This window comes from Maniola hyperantus, chromosome 1 (assembly GCF_902806685.2).
Source record: "Maniola hyperantus chromosome 1, iAphHyp1.2, whole genome shotgun sequence".
Taxonomy (NCBI): domain Eukaryota; kingdom Metazoa; phylum Arthropoda; class Insecta; order Lepidoptera; family Nymphalidae; genus Maniola; species Maniola hyperantus.
The window spans coordinates 1366297-1386097 of NC_048536.1; the positions used below are offsets into that span (position 1 = coordinate 1366297).

The window sequence follows — 19801 nt, forward strand, 5'->3', positions numbered from 1 at the left end:
CCGACAATGGTGATAGTGATATACCTACTAATTGGATAGGTGCTTTAGCTCTGATAGTTAAAAATCTTAATGATTTAATAATATGTTTTCAATTATTCTAGTAATACTACTTAGATTTATTCACTACGTGAGTAATTGTAAATGTACCATAGACTGGGAAAACTCCGTCTTGCCAAGAAAATCCCAAAGAAGTTGAAGAGCGGTTTATGATGGAAGCAATGGGTTTTCATTCAGTTTCCCATCCATAAAGTAATAATTAACTTATATAACAATTATGTAACAAGTTCAATTATATAGACTGAAGAGTTCTGAGTTAGATTGCTGAGTGATATGAAGGCTCTACTAAACAATATTCCATTCTTTTTATTTCCTTTAGCGTCCTCTCATAGACAATTACCCATACATACTTTACCCTCCTCAATGCATTTGGAACAGCTCTTCTGATCGCTCACCGTTCCTATCGAAGTTTTAGAGTTACCATCTTTTGTAGGTTCGGATTGCTTTACATTTAGAGATGTCTTTTGAGAAGCTGCAGCAGTTTTAGGTTGTTCTTTTAATATTACTGCAGCAGTTTTAGACAGTTCTCTTAATATTACTGCACCAGATTATTCGCTTTCCGAACCCTGGCTGGGTCTTCATTAACCATAAGAACCGCAGTTTTGGCTACGTGAAATAAAATTTGAATTTCCAAGTCCTTACATTAGTGAGGTGATGCTGATAAGCAGCAGACATGATCCTCAGCTTGAGGCAGTTGGGAGCCGTGACCAGGAAGTGCGGGAGCTGCAACCCTCGCGAATTCCGCCAAAGGTGCAGAGAATATTTGTTCACCACTGCAACTAAGTTCTTTGACACGCGGTTGTTTTTCAGAAATTCCTGGAAATTTTATCTTATTTAATGATGACTTCTCTGGCATAGTTATAAGCGCTGTGGGAAGAAGTGTGTTTGTGAAGGATACGTGGAAGGTTCTGGGTTCGATTCTTGGCAGGGGTAATATGGGAATTTATAATTTCTAAATTGTCTCTGGTCTAGTCTGGTACGGCCTTGACTAATTATCACCATACCGGCAAAGCAATTTGGCAGTTTAATAAAACTGCTAAGCCCTTTCCAAGTTAGCCCGCTTCTATCTTAGACTGCATCATCACTTACCAATTAACACCAGCTGAGCCATTGTAGCCAAGGGCTAACTTGTAATAGAATTTTACAAAATATAATAATCTTGTTCCATGGACATTAAATACTCATCGTATGCCGATATTTGTAAGATTGTTGCAAATTTTCTCCTGATATTAAATTCCTGAACTTTAATAGGAGTAAAAACCAATTGTATGTTCTGTTAGGAGATCAGAAGCTAGCAGAAGAGCAAAATTAAGTCTTATCATTTAGTTTTGTATAGTTACAACATAGACCTCACCCCCTTAGGGGTTGAATTTTCAAAAATCCTTTCTTAGCGGATGCCTACATCATAATAGCTATCTGCATGCCAAATTTCAGCCTGATCCGTCCAGTAGTTTCAGCTGTGCGTTGATAGATCAGTCAGTCAGTCACCTTTTCCTTGTATATATTTTTAAAATCTCAGTTTGACATTGTTCCCAAAATTCAAATCAAATGGACGTGTAGTAAAGTCGCTAAAGTACAGAAAATAATGTGCTGTCACGAATTCCGTGAAACTTATTAAAAGCCGGAGCGCGCTTTTATTTTTGTACCTAGTGGAATTTTAACAAATACCAAGCTCAATATTGAATATCATAAAGATAACAGAGTAATGATCGCAGCAGTGTATAAATAGAACTTTGGTATAGAGCAGATTGGATCCGACTGATTTAATAGCAATCCAAATAATCCGTTTGTTCATTAGCCCGTCGCTCATGATTGATGTGTTTGATTTGGACACCGGCAACGTCTGGACTCGGTATTTTAGTTTTGACAAATGGCTAATGTGATAAACATTTATTATGTTTAACAAATCTATTACTTTTGATTTCATAAGCCAAATTACGCTATGCCCGTCAGTTAGTTTGTCATATTGTTTTTTCAGGTTCACACTAGCATAATTTCATCTACGTCTCAAATGACATTTTTGTCTGAAAACTCGTTCTGGAGTTTGTTTTTTTTATAAAAATAGCGAGCAAACGAGCAGGCGGGTCATTACCACCGCCTATGAATATTTGCAGCATCAGAGGAACTGCCAATGCTTTGCTTCTTTTATAACTAAACGTTTACTTTCAGGATTTTAATAAGACATTAATTATGTGTCTGCCTATATTAGGTATGTATGCCATCATAAAGGAACAAGGATCGAATGTATAATACTTACCAACTGCTTTAGCAATATTATTTCACTAGACAGAAATCATCTTTCATGGTAAGTGATAATATGTATAACCTAAAGCACAGTGCGCTTGGTTATAAGATGCTATTCAATCTTTGGAGATATCAATAATATGGCACCGTTATTCTTAGTAGATAAAAATATATAATTATCTCTCGCAACAATGAATAACCAGACTTCAGCCAAAAGGATCGAACCTACGTCAAATACCTACTAAAATTTTAGTTGTGATATTAACTAAGATCATTTTCGGGTAAGCTTTCTATAAAACGAAAAGAGATCTTCAATAGTTATTTATATCAGTGACTGTGGAGTGCAGGAAGTTCGGTTACTTTTGTTTCATCCCGTAACTCTTAATGAACGAGCACTTAACTATGAGTGCGAAAGCTATGTCGTTGCCAAGTAGGTCCCTGATTGTTCTTGGTTCTAGTTGGCAGCTGTACTTAATTAATATGTGACAGATACTTATAATAGATTTTTTTTTTAATAAGTATTAGCCATGTTAAATGACTAATATTCCCCTTTCCTCTCCAACTAAGCGTCAAAATTGTGCTAGGAGTAGATACGATAATAGTGCAACGGTCGGGGTTTGAACCGTCGTCGACCTTTCGGTTTTCACTCCTTTACCCGTTGAGCTATTGAGGCTCTAATTAAATGAAGATGCAACAGATCTACCTGAGAGGGCCTGTTAAAATTTAGTAGGCCTTTTCAGGTCAATAGTGTTATCGATCAAATCGATTTTCAGGTATAGAATAAGTTGTGTAGACTGTAGTAGTTTATGATACCTAGTTTTGAAAAGAGCAAACACTTGCTAGTTCTTCTTAGTATGAAAAACATTGTATCAGTAGTAGCACTTGGCAATTCGAATGCACATGATTTGGATTTAAAAAAAAGTTATATTCCTAGGTATTCCTGTTCCTCCAAGTTTTCTGCGAATTCTTTAAACTTTTAAGACGGTCATGAAAAACTATCATAAAATAGACATACTAGTAAGAAGATTGTACCTGTAATTCCAGATGCTTAGAGTAGAATTTGAAGGAACGAAAGGATTTATACTGTATAATATTGGAAAGTTCCCCCACGTATATCATATACAGCATAACAGAGACAACTTGAAGCACGGACACGAATGCTACCTGAAATACAGTATTTGACGAGTCAAGTGACACAAAAAGCGCTGTATTTACAGTTCAACTACAGAAGAAAAATATAGATGTCCCTAGTGCAAACCCTCCCTCTCCTAGTCCGCAATTTGACATGACAGGAGAGATATCAGCGTAGGACCAAACAGCTTAGGTGCTCTCCGAGGTATGTATGTAACATCGCCGACTTCGAGCCCAATTCGAGCCACTTTCGTAATTCAATTTAAACTATTACTTAATTTTTTTTGTTAAGTATACCTAGATATAGTGGTAGTAAAGATAAGTTGCAGACTTTATTGGCCATAGTCTTGAACTATGTAATGGAAAGTACTTGTACGGATTACTTCCGTATTATTAGTATTACGTAGAGTACGTAGAGTATTTGTCTGGTGGGAGGCTTCGGCCGTGGCTAGTTACCATTCTACCGGCAAAGCCGTGCCGCCAAGCGATTTAGCGTTCCGGTACGATGCCGTGTAGAAACCAAAGGGGTACGGGTTTAATAAAAACTGCCATATCCCTTCCAGGTTAGCCCGCTATCATCTTAGACTGCATCATCACTTACCATCAGGTGAGATTGCAGTCAAGGGCTAACTTGTATCTGAATAAAAAATAAAATAAAAAAAAATTACCTCAGCTTGCTTTTTAGGCATAATATCTCCAACTCCATTCTGACTGAATGTGGTCAATACAAAATACATCGAGCAAATATAGCATCTCTCGCACCAAGGTTGACCAGCACCTATAGATAGCTCTGATAAGTATAGTTAAAGACATAAAGAAAAAATCTTGAAGATGAATGAAGTAAATAATTACTAGGTATTACGAAACAATAAATTACGATAAATTATAAAGAAATTAGGTAGTGGCATTTAAGCAACGCAATAGTTGTTGACCGTGGAATAGAGGGTCGTGGAATTTCAGGAACGTTCCTGTTGTTTTTTTTTATGATTGTACCTAATAAATATTGTAAACTAGCTGACCCGGCGAACTTCGTACCGCCTAACAGTCGATTCTTTAATTTTAATACTTTAAATTTTTCTCTCCGTAAGAACCATCCTCGTACCTACTTCAACGAATCTTATAAAAAAAGAATTAGCGAAATCGGTTCAGCTGTTCTCGAGATTTGCGAACAGCAACACATTCAGCGATTCATTTTTATATATAGAAGATAAATGAGAGATAAGTTTTCGTAAAGTTACTGTTATAAATCCAGGAAGTCCTGGGCTGGCTTGCATCCTCGCACATGGCGATGAAGTACCAGAGGCAGGCGTAGACGTGCACGAACAGAGGAAACCAGATGAGGATAGTAAGGATGGTGGTGACTGTCAGGTTGATTGAGATACTCTTGGTGTGTTGTTGTATGCACTTGTATATCGTTACCTATAAAGCAATATCTTTGTTTTTTTTGTTAATATAAAAAAATAAAAAACACAACTACCCTGCCATAATTTTTTTTTTTCAAAAATTTACAGCTACTCGGGATGTCATTGTGAGGACAATGTTTCCAGACACATATATTCAAAACTAACTGATGCCCGCGACTCAATCCGAATTAGGTTTTTTAAAAATCCCGCGGGGACTCTTTGATTTTCCGGGATAAAAAGGACCAACCAACAAACAAACACACTCTCACATTTATAATAAGGGTACTGATACTTACGATTCTAAACATTCTATTCAATCGAAGCCAAGAGAATGCCATTCCTCGATTACTTCTACCAATTAAACAAAGAATTTCGACGGGTAAACAGGAAATCAGGTCATATTTGAATTCTCTTTTCATATAACTGTAACATTAAAATATCAAAAGTAAAATCTAGGCATGTTTTTGTTTTGTAAATAAAATTAATATTAAATATGTAGTACCTTTTTCGATTTTTAATGAAAGTCTTATAAACATCTTCGTCAATTTCAACAATCGGTGGCATCATATTATACTGATAGAAGAATTTCCACAGAAAGCAGAAATCCAAGAAGTACAGGAAGACAATGAACATAGGTCTGTTATATTGAAAACCGGCATTGAACACGTCTGCGTAGATGACTGCTAGACTTATAATGATGAAGTAGATCCTGATGAGCCAGTGCTTGTCATTTACGGAGTTCATGAGTCTTTTAGATCGGGATAACAAAGGAGATGTAGCGGAATGCTCCTTGACGTTCAATGGCGTAAAAGACGCTATGCCTTGTATATATTTCTAGAAAATAAATCAAAAAATTGTTTTTTTTTTTAAACTAATTTGATAGCCTAATTTCAAACTGAAATGAAAATAGATATCATCAAAACAGTTAAAACACTGTTAAAGTTTGTGTTGCGAGTAAGAATCGAAAGCATAAATGATAATCACACTTTAACTCTGTGTCATGGCCTTACTGATGATTCTTATGCATGCCCTACAGTTTAGAATATAGAAAAAACCCAGGCGGCGCAAGACCGTGGCGTGTGGAAGTCCCTATAAGAGACCTATGTTCAGCAGTGGACGTCTATTGGTTGATGATGATGATGATGCACCTCTTTAGATGGCCGGTAAGAATGCAAGAGCTTCAGCACAGCGGGAAATTCGCTGATGATGCTGAAGAAAGCCCGCGAATTGATCTGCAGCAAATGCGCTTGACTGGTGGTTTTTATGGACATAGGACTACGGATAGTCGATGTTTCTTCCAAATTTCCAAACATGCTGAAAAAAATATTTATAAACTCAGTCAAGGAAAATTTAAATTTTACTAAAGTTCTAACTTCTATCCTCTTTTTAAGAAAGTTTAAAAACATTTTCTTAAAAATTATTTCGAGTTCAGAATTGCCGATGGACTTGAAATTATTGAAATTGCATCATTTTTCAAAACCTTAGAGGGGGAAAAAAAAATCAGTTCTACCATCTTCTATTTTTCTTCTCTAATATTTTTGTCTAAGTATCGCACACCTGCCCTTAGTGAGTGTAACACAGCCATCTTCATTCTCATTCTCCTTTATTTCAACACAGCCTCGGTCAATGAAATAGATATCCGCCACAACATCATCCTGCTCTATGATTGTAGTGTCTTTGAGGAAGTAGAAACTTCTGACTGCTCGACCGATTGTACGCAGAAGTGATACGTCACACTGATTGAGGATTGGACACTGAACAGCAAAATATTAGGTCTTTAAAATAAAGTCGAAACGAAACTTTTCTGTCAGATTTTGTATGTATCTTTTCCCAAAGGCATACTTTATCTCTCAAAGCATATAATATTAAATTAGGAAATGAAATTATTAAAAGGCCTATTATTATTAGAAGGGGTCATAACTAAAAGTATGCAACGTATGTACGCAAATTGCTAATGCGTGTGGCCGCCATTTTAGTGACGTCACCACTAGACTGAAGTTTCGAGCTGATGGTATATTTTATATCGGCTGACGTCAAAATTAAGTCATTTCGATGTTAATGAGACATGGTTCCAGCGCAACCGCAATGTGCGAGACTTATAACAAAAAATTCATCGCAACGATATAAGTTTAGAGGATGCAAAAATCATAAAAAAATGCATCTCAATGATAATTGAATTATTGTACCTTCGTAAAAGTAGGTCCATAAATATGTAGGATCGCATCAGTTCGCAATGTGATCTGTGAGCACATTTTAAAAACATTTCTGAAATCTATACCACCCATTCTGTCCCAACTGAATTCGTAATATTCATTCACTTGCCTGTACAAACCAGAAACTGTAATTTAACCAACTTATTAATATTAACGATTTAAGTATTTTTTTCATGTGACACATTTATTAAAATTTATGTGTTCAAATTTTATAAGATTTATGTAAAATATATGTATAATTTTTAGGATTCCAGTTACGTACATGATGCTATTATTTTGATCATTGTGGTGTGCTCAATGAATCTTCTAGATATTATTTGTACATATAAACTATCTATTGGGAAATTTATTAAAATATTTGTTACTTTTGCAATTGTGGATCAATATTTTCCCTCTTCATAAACACTAATATATCCTTCATGTTGTCCTGGAACGAAGCGAGAACTTTGTTCACATTGGATCGGGAGCTGATGATTCTTACCGTAAAATATGTGGTGATGATTGCTCCTGAAAATCGTCAAGTAATCAAACAAATGTAACTTGCTGTATCACGCAAGTTTTACTTGTATGATCAATCAAAGACCTTACTTTATTATTATCTACAAAGAAGATTGGAATCATCCAGGGTAATCATGATGAACCGTCTTTACTCCTAATATATGACAAGGGTAACCGAAGGTATTTAAACTTTTGTGATGGATTGTAGCAAAATAAGTATACTGTTCTTACTATATGTCGTAATTCTACAAAATAAGGCTAATTGTTATAATAGAATTCCTACAAAGCAATATTCATTCCTCAAAAATACTTAAGAAAATAGATTTTAAACGTACCAATAATCATCCCAGTTATTAGCACGCGCATCAGATTGAAGTTAGTTGGTTTGAAGGTGTTATAGCCAGTCGTAGTGGTTACGTACACTACCCAGAACAACGCCCCCAAATGGAGGTTCCATGGTGATTCTGTCATATTAAAACGATCTGAAATCGAATCCTTAATTGGTTACAAGAGAAATTGCCAAGTAATCTACAAATAGCTTTGACGACTCTATAATAAGTCCAATTAGCACAGCTTGACGGTCTGGTAAGTGGTCTGCGTATATAAAAATGTTACATATAATAATTTTAATAAGGCGGCACCTACCTTTACTATAAAAGTCACCTAGATTAATACTGTTTTCATCTTGAAACCCAAAAATGTTGCTGATGTCATTGAATTTTCAATGTGTGTATGTGAAACTTAACCTGGCACTGTTACTACCAATTTTTTTAAGACGAAATGAGGAAATTAGCTTACAAGCTTCGTGGAAGTGTTTGATCCAAGAGCCTCCCTTGTCGTCAGTAGGCACAATGAACCATGCACCACTTTCACCGGTAACCGTATAGAATATGTGTACGGAGGAATACACCACACAGCAGGTGAGAATGTTAAGCAGGGCCAGGAATATCGGGCAAGCTCGTATACTAGAAAAAAAAAAATCACTGAGCACCTTTCCAATTTTGAAACAAACAGTGAAATCGTGGATGAAAAAAGCGGAGGACCGAGTATAGTAGCGCACTTTAGAAAAGGCCTGTTCTAGACGCATACAGGCTAAAGGATTGTTAAATGGTCAAATCAAATCATCTTATTAGCCTTGCTATTAGGCATCAGAAACCTTGCATATTTTACACATTTTAGATAATCGAATTACGAGTGATCGATATTAATTAGGTAAGATGATCTAATAACTATCTTACACGAGCATAATGTCCCGACGTACAAGTCCGTTCAGACCGAGTAGAGCGCTAGGCATCCGGTACAGTTGTATGAGACGATTCAGCATCAGAAATTGTTTTGCAGGAGCCTCTCGATATGTTCCTTCTGAAATTTATCCACATTGTAAAAGGCTGGAACATGAGCCTTGAAACATTCGAGGCTCATGCTTCTGATATTGATCTCATAAGATTGAGGGCCCTAAGTCAGGATTCTTAGATTATGAACCAAGACTTTGTTGTTATCAGTACCCTTATATCAGTACCCTTATTATAAATGCGAAAGTGTGTTTGTTTGTTGGTTTATTGGTTTGTTGGTTTGTCCTTCAATCACGTCGCAACGGAGCAACGGATTGACGTGATTTTTTGCTTGGGTATAAACAAAAACCTGGAGAGTAACATAGGCTACTTTTTATTCCGAAAATTCAAAGAGTTCCCACGGAATTTTTAAAAACCAAATTCCACGCGAATGACGTTGCGGGCATCAGCTAGTTATTTATAACTTAGGTACTCGGCACCACGATTCACGACATTAGCGTCACCAGTTGTCATCAAACTCTGCCTATAATTATTATGTTTTCTAAAATATCTGAACATAGTAAATAATATAAACATACCAGAAGTGAAGTTAAATATTAATCACGGCGCGAATAGGCTTATCGAGAGTGTTTACCTTTTATAACAACCTAACTGCAATATAATTGCTATTGCAACCGCTCAATCAAAATGGCGACCTAAACACAAAAAGCATTTAATGGTCGGTCGAGTCTCGAGTGGGAACGAGACTAGCTTAAAAACCACCAACCGCTCGTATTTATACAATCGACTCAACATGGCTGCCTAGCAACGCGACTTCCATTTTAAAGGGCGCCAAATACAAATGCGATAACATAAATGGTTTGTATATTTACGATAATTCTCCTTCGAAGATGATTCAAGTCTCTCTAAAGGCAAACAACCGAACAAGTCCACTAAAAAGGCTCCTCTCAGGTAGTGTGCAGCCGTGCTTGCAGGATGATATACCAGGATACTTTGCTCGTTGTAGTAGCCCACTAGCATTCGCTGCAAACTGGACATAAAATCCCGATCAAATTTTTGTATCCTGAATGGTTACATCCACAGACCACCACCTATAGACGCCTAATAGCTGAACACCCCCGCTCACCAAGCTTAGGCACTAGCTTAGCATAAAAGTCAGCCCACGCCCGTTCCCTACCCTCATTCCGCACATTGTTTTGATTACGTGACTTTTAAGTCCACCAATCACAACAAAGCATTCTCCCCTGTCCCCCGCCAACATTTTTTACGATTTTGTTTCATGCAAAACCTTGTATATGCGTACTCTAGGAGTTGAATAGGCTACTTGACAATTTTTTTAAGTTGGTCTTAAATGGTTAATATTTGTCCTATTATATCTAAAAAATTAACACTATATTTTTTTGCGCCCTAAAAACCGTAAAACTTTAATTTAAAAAAATATTTTTCTTAGACAGGTGAAAACACTGTCGGCCATGTTTGGCCGATAGATTATCTGTGCTCTGACGTCATGCATTTGTAAACAACAGCATAACCACAGAGTACATTATATATACTGAGCATAACCTACCAAAGTTTAATAAACATGACTTCTATACTAGTTTACATGAAAAATATAGTAATTATCGTTATTGCATCATCCGAGAATGTAAAAAACGCATCGATAAAGACCACAGGAAAGTTGTGGATTAGAGTGCCCAGTGAAATAAATATACGTAACACGCAAAGACTTGCTTAAAGGGATCCTATATGACTAACGACTTCAACCCAAATTTATTTTTGCAAAGATCACTTTGTTGTAAGTCTTACTTAATAACTTATTCAATTTATAAAGAGAAAACGATATTTTTTTACGTTTACTATGAGTTTTTAGAAATATATAAAAACTAGCTTATGCTCGTGACTTCGCCCGCGTGGACTTCATAAATTTCAAACCTCCATTTAACCCACTCAGAGGTGGAATTTCAAAAAATCCTTTCCTAGTGGATACCTTCTCTTTACCTACAAAGAACACACTCACCAAATTTCATGTATCTAGGCCCAGCTGTTTAGATGTTTAGGCTGTGCGTTGATATATAAGTTAGTCAGGAGTCTAAATGTTATATATATGGATACTACGTTAGTCCCCGCGTGACATAGGAATGACATTTCTTTGTTTACATATTTAATGACGTCACATCATGGCTGACAGCGTTTTCTGCGTTTCAAATAAAAATAAAAATTGTATTTTTTTAAATTGGATTTATATATCCATCCTGCGTTTTTAATAATTGTTATTGATATATTTCGTTGTTTTAAGCAAAATACTATATAAATAATCATTTATTGGACGAAATTAGATATGAGTCAAGTAGCCTATTCTCTGTATGTGGGTTACACCACTACCCCTACTCACTACTCCTATTATAAATGTGAAAGTGTTTTTGTTTGTTGGTTTATTGGTTTGTTGGTATGTTGGTGTTTCCTTCAATCACGTCGCAACGGAGTAACGGATCGACGTGATTTTTTACATGGGTATAGTTTAAGACCAGAGACATTCAAGGCTACTTTTCATCCCGGAAAATCAGAGTTCCCACGGGATTTTTAAAACCTAAATCCACGCGTACGAAGTCGCGGGCATCAGCTAGTATGTTATACTTAGTAAGAGGATTTGGAACATTCTGACAATTTCCACACTCTTTTCAAATCTTAAAATTGAAACTGGTAATCACTAAGAACTTACATATCAAAGTACGCTGTTAAATCCAGAAGACACGTGAAAAAGTATAGCAAAGGCCACTGGAACACCAGATAAGTGTATCCGGGGTACACTATAGCAGATAGCAAGGCGCAGCTCGCTCTTAGCCACTCCATGCGGACCAGGTACTGGCCATCGGGTCGTATGGTGAAACGAGGGAATATGTATCTGGAAAAAACCGCCCAAGTGCGAGTCAGGCTCGCGCAACGAGGATTCCGTACTACAGTCGTATTTTTGCGACATTTTGCACGAAAATTCAGAAACTATGATACATAAAAATAAATAAAAATCTTTTTTAGAATGCAAAGGTAAAGCCCTAGCATAATATGATACCCCACTTGATATAGTTATCTTACTCGGAAAATTGAAAATACTAATTATTACTAAAAGACCTCAATTTTTTTGTGTGTGATGTAACCCTTAATTCTGCTCTACTGTCTTCTACAAGACCTACCTACCTGCCAAATTTCATGATTCTAAGTGAACGGGAAATACTCTACAGGTTTTTTGACAGACCAACAAACAGACAGATAACAAAGTGATCCTATAAGGGTTCCGTTTTCCTTTTTAGGTACGGGACCCTTATAAATGGATTTTCCAGTCGTAGAATGGATACCTTAGTACGGAAAAGATGCCCAGCCTATAGAACGGCTGTAAGAAATCATTGTCCTGTTCATATTTCCGTGGATAACGGAACTTCTCCATGTTGGGCGCGCGCCCCGCGGGCTGGTACGCAACGAACGGCTCCCGACGTATTTGAAGACGCGCGTATTGCTACAAAGGAAAACGACTTTTACTTTTATGAAAATACGAGCTGATGCAATATAAGTTTAGGAATCATTTATTACTTAGATAATTAATGATTTTTAACGAGCGCCAGATCGCCAACAAACTGGCTCACCAATTTGGCGAGAGACAAAAAATGTAAACTGCTTCATAAAAAAAATTAAAAAAAAAATGCCCGCGACTTCGTCCGCTGCCCTACAAAGCCGAAATGTCATTCTAAATACATTATTTTCTATAATTTCCATAATGCACTAGCTGCCCCGGCGAACTTCGTACCGCCTAACAGTCGATTCTTTTTCAGGAATTTTTTAAATTTTTCTCTCCGTAAGAACCATCCTCGTACTTCAAGGAATATTATAAAAAAAGAATTAGCGAAATCGGTTCAGCTGTTCTCGAGATTTGCGATGAGGAACAAACACATTTAGCGATTAATTTTATATATAGATTATTTTCTGCGCGTAGGTACTACGTCTTTAATTTTTGAAACAGTTTCTGAAAGAAGGAAACTCACTGGTTGCTGTCTACAGAAGTCGAGGGCCTCCTTGATTTGTGGGATATTGATAGCATTCACCAGGTGTTTTCTCGAAATAGTGAATATCTCTACATGAGTCACTGCGCGCAACGTGAAATAACTCGGTATTCCTGTATATAAGCGACAATTTTTTATTTTCTTCTTCTTCGTATTTTGGTTTACGACTTTTACTAGCTTATGCTCGCGACTTCGTCCGCGTGGACTACACAAATTTCAAACCCCTATTTCACTCCCTTAGGGGTTGAATTTTCAAAAATCCTTTCTTAGCGGAAGCCTGCGTCATAATAGCTATCTGCATGACAAATTTCAGCCCGATCCGTCACGTAGTTTGAGCTGTACGTTGATAGATCAGTCAGAGGGTAGGAGAGAGACTACTTCTAGTCCCGGATAATCCAAGAGTTCCCTCATGACATTTGAAAACCTAAATCCACGCGAGCTAAGTCGCGGGCATCATCCAAATATATGAAAGGAAAAGGTGACTGACTAACTGATCTATCAATGCACAATTTAAATTGAGTCAAACTACTGGATGTATCGGGCTGAAATTTGGCATGCAGATAGCTATTATGACTTACAGGCACCCGCTAAGAAAGGATTTATGAAAATTCAACCCCTAAGGCCGTGAAATAGGGGTTTGAAATTTGTGTAGTCCACGCGGACGAAGTCGCGAGCATAAGCTAGTCAGTTTATAAATTACTAGATGATGCCCGCGACTTCGTCCGCGTGAATTTAGGTTTTTAAAAATCCCGTGGGAACTCGGTGATTTTCCGGGATATAAAGTAGCCTATATAAATTTCATCAAAATCGGTTTAACTTTTGGGCCGTGAAAAGCTAGCAGACAGACAGACACACTTTCGCATTTATAATATTAAGTAAGTATGTATAATACACAAGGGATTTTATGGAAGATGAGAGAAAAGAGTGAGCCGTAATGCTTACGCAAGAGACATTCGAGAACTCCAAAATGGCCCTTGACGCTCAATTCACCAACCACGTCTCTTGTCTCTGGACTTAATATCTGGAACATCATAACTTTTAAAAAAACCGGCCAAGTGCGAGTCAGGCTCGCGCACCGAGGGTTCTGTATTACAGTCGTATTTTTTCGACATTTTGCACGATAATTCAAAAACTATGATGCATAAAATTAAAAAAAAAATCTGATTTAGAATGCGCAGGTGAAGACCTTTCATATGATACCCCACTCGATATAGTTATCTTACTTCGAAAATTGATAATACTAATTATTAGTTCATGACCACAATTTAATTTTTTTTGTGTGATGTAACCACAAGTTCACGGTTTTCAGATTTTTCCCCAAATGTCTGCTATAAGACTTACCTACCTGCCAAATTTTATGATTCTAGGTCAACGAAAAGTACCCTAGGTTTAAGTAGGTTTCTTGACAGACCGACCGACAGACAGACAGACAGACAAGAAAGTGACCTTTTGAGGTACGGAACCCTAAAAATTAAACACATGTTGAATTTTCTGGTCCAGCTGGATTGGAGATCGCGAAAATCCTTGATTAATCCTCTACTTATCTGTAAAAGTCCCGTCAAAATCGGTTCAACCGTTCCGAAGATTAGCCCGTTCAAACATACAGACACTTCAATTTTACTGATTAGTATAGATTATATAGGAGACTTATTATGTGGATGCAAACGATGTAGGTAGGCTAACCTCACATATTCCACGTTTAATGATATAAATTTCGTTGCACATGTCGCCTGTGTTCAGCAGAATTTCATTTGGTGACGTACAGAACAGTAGCGCCTTCGATGATATATTCTTCAAGTCTTCTTTATGTAGCAACTGAAACACAAATTAATGTCACCACAGTTATAATAACGTTTGTGACCGGACAGCTGACAGCAAGGTTAAGGAGGAGAAATCTAGAGGGTGATTAAGTCAGTCAGTCAGTCACCTTTCCCTTTTATATATTTAGATTAGCCACAATGACCTGTAGGGCGATTGTCTAAAACCTGCATCAATCATTATTACAATCTCAATTGTTCTGATTGGCTGAATTGGTGCGATTCTTGTTGCAACAATGCATTGTGGCCAATAGTGAACGAGCATTAACCAATCAGAGATGATTGCGATCGTGACATTGTAGCTGTCAAACAACCGCGGTAGGGCCACAGAGTGCATTACTAACAAATACAAAAATGGAAGCAGATCAACAGTTATGGAGGTAGTTGGAGGGGATAGGGGAAAATAAAAACTACCTTCATAAAAGGCACACACAGTATGAACTTGCTTCTCTGCCTCGCAACAATATCTTGATACACGTGAGGTGGCAGATCGTAGAATATCGATCTGCTTTTGTTTGTCATCGAGTAGCCCTGGAGGAAGTAAACAGAAATAGTCGTCTAGAGAGAGAGCCATTAAGGGGGCTCAGGACGGTGCTTTCTTCATACAAACGTAGGAGGGTAATTACTACATTACTTGATACTGTCCGCTCAAAACTAAGTATTATATCGATTAATCTCGTCATTAACTAGGTTTATTTATAAATGAAACATTGAAAAAAAAACATTGATTTTAAAGTTACGAGGCTCTAAAGATTCCTATTTTAACACTAAATTTATGACAACTTTGGGCGTAATTAAATAAGATTAGGAGTATGAAAATTCTAAAGAAATTTAACATTAGACATAGTTTATTTATTCATTACTTGAAATAACTATACTTTGCAAACATAAACTCAGTAGTTTTTTCTCAAAAATACTTTTCCTAAACCCTTGATTTCGGTGAAAATCATCGTGCCTCTCACTTTTCTTATACAATGTCAAGTGAAAAGCAAACAGGTTCGGTCGGGCGTACTGCGTCACCTTAAGAGAATCAATCACCGTTAAAAATACAAAACGGATTCTAAAAAAATATTTTAGTGACTTAAATACATGAAATAAGACACGTGCAACCTTTTAAGGAACAACCTGTATTAGTATATGCAAAAAAGTTTTGAACCTTGTCAGTGTACCAGCAGAGTTGCAAATATTCCTTGAATCGGTCCCTCAGTACTGGCTCCACGTCTATTCTGACTAGAAATTTGCTCACATTCTCTATGCAAGACTCGTAATCCTCTCTGAATAAAGATAATAAATAATTAATGACATTATAATATATAAATCATCCATGGAATATTCTAGCAAAATCAGTGACAGATAAATATTTATAAGGGTTCCCCAAGACCACAGAATCATAACTGAGGTAAATATAACAGCAGGTAAGTATTTCCTAGACAAACAGATACGTTTGTCTGTCATTTTCATAACTCAAACGCTTGAAGATATTTTGCATCCCCCAAAATCAGAGAGATCCTACATAATTTTTATAAAGCCTAAACCCAAGCAGATGAATTCGCGATTCGTGGGCATCAGTAATGTAATATTTAATCAGTTCCCTTATTATAAATGCGAAAGTGTGTTTGTTTGTTGGTTTATTGGTTTGTTGGTTTGTCCTTCAATCACGTCGCAACGGTGCAACGGATTGACGTGATTTTTTGCATGGGTATAGATAAAGACCTGGCAGAGTGACATAGGCTACTTTTTATCCCGAATAATCAAAGAATTCCCACGGGATTTTTAAAGAACCTAATTCCACGCAGACAAAGTCGCGGGCATCAGCTAGTGATATATAAAAGGAAAAGGTGACTGACTGACTGACTGATCTATCAACGCACAGCTCAAACTACTGGACGGATCGTGCTGAAATTTGACATGCAGATAGAGCTATATTATGATGTAGGCATCCGCTTAGAAAGGATTTTTGAAAATTCAACCCTTAAGCGGATGAAATAGGGGTTTGAAATTTGTGTAGTCCACGGGGACGAAGTCGCGAGCATAAGCTAGTATTTAATGTATGGAATCAAAAAAAAAAACTATAGACACCTCAGGGCAGTTGTCACCATAATGGTAGCGGAGTAGACGGCGTCAATGAAGATGTACAACACAGTGCATATCTCCAGAACGAGTATCGTGTAGAGGACGTCGTTCCAGTCTCCAGCGGCCCACGTTTCTATGTGTGCTGCAAGTGTGAAACTGGTGATGATGATGATGATGAACACTCAACTCATCCTACTTATACTTCCTAAATCCTATCTTCTAAATATATTTTTATCTTAGAAGAATATTAGCCCCCTTCCTCTCCAACTAACTAGCGTCAAGCTTGTGCTAGGAGTAGGTACGACTATTGTGCAACGGGCGGGGTTTGAACCGTCGACTTTTCGGTTTTCAGTCCACTCCTTTACCTGATGAGCTATTGAAGCTTGAATAAAAGGTAACTGACTGACTGATTGATCTATCAACGCTCAGCTCAAACTACTAGACGGATTGGGCCGAAATTTGGCATGTATGACGTACCTAAGCAACCGCTAAGAGAGGATTTTTGAAAATCCAAACCCTAAGGGGGTGAAATAGGGGTTTGAAATTTGTGTAGTCCACGCGAACGAAGGCACAAGCATAAGCTAGTTCACGATTTACTACCAAGGGGGTTAAATAAGGCATGAAAGTTTGTATGAAAGTCCGTCATTTTTCAAGTTATTTGCATGAAAATTGGTATTTGGGTTTTCGGTCACAAATAAAGAAATAGATAGGTACGTGTTTCAGGATTTTTGGAAATTCAAACCGGGGCGGGTCAGCTACTTGTCATATATCTTACTTGTAAAAGTGAGCATAGATATCGCCCAGTAAAGCCCGAAAGTAAGTCTACTCTCTATTGTCTCCTCGTCTAAGCCCTTGTTCTCCCAAAACGGCGAATGAGTAAAATTTGAAACAAGGCAATACCCAAATCTGAAATCAAATAAATACCTACAATTTTTCTGACTTCAAGGGTTAGGTATTCTAAATACCATAGCATTTTGTGGTGTATAGATACTGAGACATTATTAGTAAGATACTTCACCACTCTATGACAACTGGCTAAATCCAATCCACACGCGTGGAAGTCCCTACAAGAGACCTATGTCCAGCAGTGGACGTTTATTGGTTGATCATGATGATGATGTGTATATATGTGTGTGTGCGTGTTTGTATGTGTGTGTTTGTGTGTGTTTTATTAATTAAAATAATTTAAACTCACTGAAAGCACATGAAGCCCTGTTGCAAAGCAGCCAAAAGGTAACAAGACATCAGAAGAAGCAGAGAGTATGAGAAGAATCGCAGAACATTGCTGTGGTACATGCAATCGTCTTCTTCCATTTTAAGAACACGAAACACCTAAAAAATCATTCATTTCAATTCAATTTCTTTATTTTGCAGAAACACATAAAACATTAGGGCAATATGTTTCGCCTAGCAGAAGGCATGCAAAAGTAAAAATAACATAATTCCTAAACGACCTACTCTAGTATGAATAATTAAAGAACTACATCACAAACCATTAGATCACAAACCCAAATCTTATTTTCGCCCTAATTAAGGAACCAATCGACTTGATTTTTGGCATAGAGATGGTTGAAGGAACGGAGAGTAACATTGACTAATTTTTATCCTTAAAAATCAAATGGGAATTTCAAAGACTAAGTGATTTCTTGCCTTTGGCAACCTCAACAGTTTATTGAGGCCGGCGAAGTGTCCGTTTTGAACGAACTCAAAGATGGGCAGCGTGCCCAACACGTCAAGCACGAACCATTTGCTGCGAGCTTGTTGAGATGACGTCTTAGCCAGCGTTATGGGTACTCCTACAGAACAAACAACAATAATTGTTTTTAACTTATATACCTACTAGCGCTTGGCTGCAATCAGACCTACATACTGATTCGCTAACTCAGTGTCCAACGATGAATGATAGCCACCATTTGACTACATTGCTGCTTCACTGAGTGATAGTAGAATGATTTTTCGTAGAAAACCTTCAATGGATTAAAAATGGGCTCGGTGGCTATCATTCATCGTTGAAAACTGAGTTAGCGTATCACTCCACTGGTGGCAAGTAATGATGCACCCTAAGATGGAGCGCGCTTGCCCAGAAGATGCCTATTCACACTTGTCTTGAAGGTACCCAAAAAAAAAAAAAAAAATTAGTGGGGAAAACTGATGCTGGAAGGGTATTCCAAATCTTAGCGGTTCGAATTAGAAATGAGGAGGCAAATCGCTTCGTACGTATCCGTGTAATTTCGACTAGTACGAGTGCAGACCTTGGCGATGCCTTGCGGTACGATAGTAGAAAGGTGAAGGAGGAACCAGGTCGAAAAGTTCTTCGGCACACTCTCCGAAATATCGTGTAAATTTTGACGTCTTCCCTGGCGCAGTGGTGAGTGCTGTGTCTTATAAGTAGGAAGTAGGCTACCACGTCTCTGGCAGGCTTTAAAATAATGTCATAGTACAACGCAGGTAGCCCTATTTTTCTAACATTTCACATCGCCATAGCCTAATATTTGACATATCGTCGTTTCAGAGTTCCCTCAGTCAAGTTTACTCTGACCCTACCGAGTATCGGCAAAACCATGCCGTCAAGTGATTTAGCGTTCCGGTACGAGGCCGTGGAGAAACCGATAAGGTTTAATAAAACTTCCATTCCCATTCCTCGTTAGCCCGCTTCCATTTTAAACTGCATCATCATTTACCACTGGGTTACATCGTAATCGTAAAAAAAAACGAAAATCATACATATATAAATATAACATACATTTGTGGCCGATTCCGTTGTACACAAACCCTAAACTATACTAAAATGACACGTCTAAATCTATTGCTATCCCTCTCATAATGTTGCTTGCAGAAAAGGGTAGCACTAGATTTAGGCCTGTTAATTTCGGTTTAAAGACATTTATTTCTCAATAAAGAACACAACAGTTCACTTATATATCGAGAATTACTGTTTACATTAAATTAATTACTTAAATTTATGGTATTACATGGTATCTAAGTGTCACTATCTAGTACTTAATATCTAACATTAATGCTCCA

At 37.3% G+C, this 19801-nt stretch overlaps 2 protein-coding genes across 2 annotated transcripts in view; one reads left to right on the top strand and one right to left on the bottom strand.

Moving 5' to 3' along the window:
- Positions 1-19801, top strand: part of LOC117984634 (sodium/potassium-transporting ATPase subunit beta-2-like) — a 176072-nt gene that overhangs the window by 121132 nt on the left and 35139 nt on the right. The window lies entirely within an intron of this gene.
- LOC117989674 (uncharacterized) overlaps positions 1-19801 on the bottom strand; it is a 31239-nt gene that overhangs the window by 1648 nt on the left and 9790 nt on the right. Inside the window, exons 13-35 of the mRNA XM_069498552.1 lie at positions 18428-18573; positions 17973-18109; positions 17553-17683; positions 16784-16919; positions 15861-15978; positions 15119-15235; positions 14571-14702; positions 13830-13908; positions 12870-13000; positions 12189-12346; positions 11558-11740; positions 9711-9868; positions 8785-8908; positions 8345-8511; positions 7882-8028; positions 7414-7555; positions 7022-7157; positions 6393-6589; positions 5984-6149; positions 4671-4851; positions 4101-4210; positions 3334-3465; positions 700-873 (exon numbers count right to left, since the gene is read on the bottom strand). Coding sequence (XP_069354653.1) covers positions 700-873; positions 3334-3465; positions 4101-4210; positions 4671-4851; positions 5984-6149; positions 6393-6589; positions 7022-7157; positions 7414-7555; positions 7882-8028; positions 8345-8511; positions 8785-8908; positions 9711-9868; positions 11558-11740; positions 12189-12346; positions 12870-13000; positions 13830-13908; positions 14571-14702; positions 15119-15235; positions 15861-15978; positions 16784-16919; positions 17553-17683; positions 17973-18109; positions 18428-18573 — 3302 coding nt within the window. The remainder of the gene's footprint in view (positions 1-699; positions 874-3333; positions 3466-4100; positions 4211-4670; positions 4852-5983; positions 6150-6392; positions 6590-7021; positions 7158-7413; positions 7556-7881; positions 8029-8344; positions 8512-8784; positions 8909-9710; positions 9869-11557; positions 11741-12188; positions 12347-12869; positions 13001-13829; positions 13909-14570; positions 14703-15118; positions 15236-15860; positions 15979-16783; positions 16920-17552; positions 17684-17972; positions 18110-18427; positions 18574-19801) is intronic.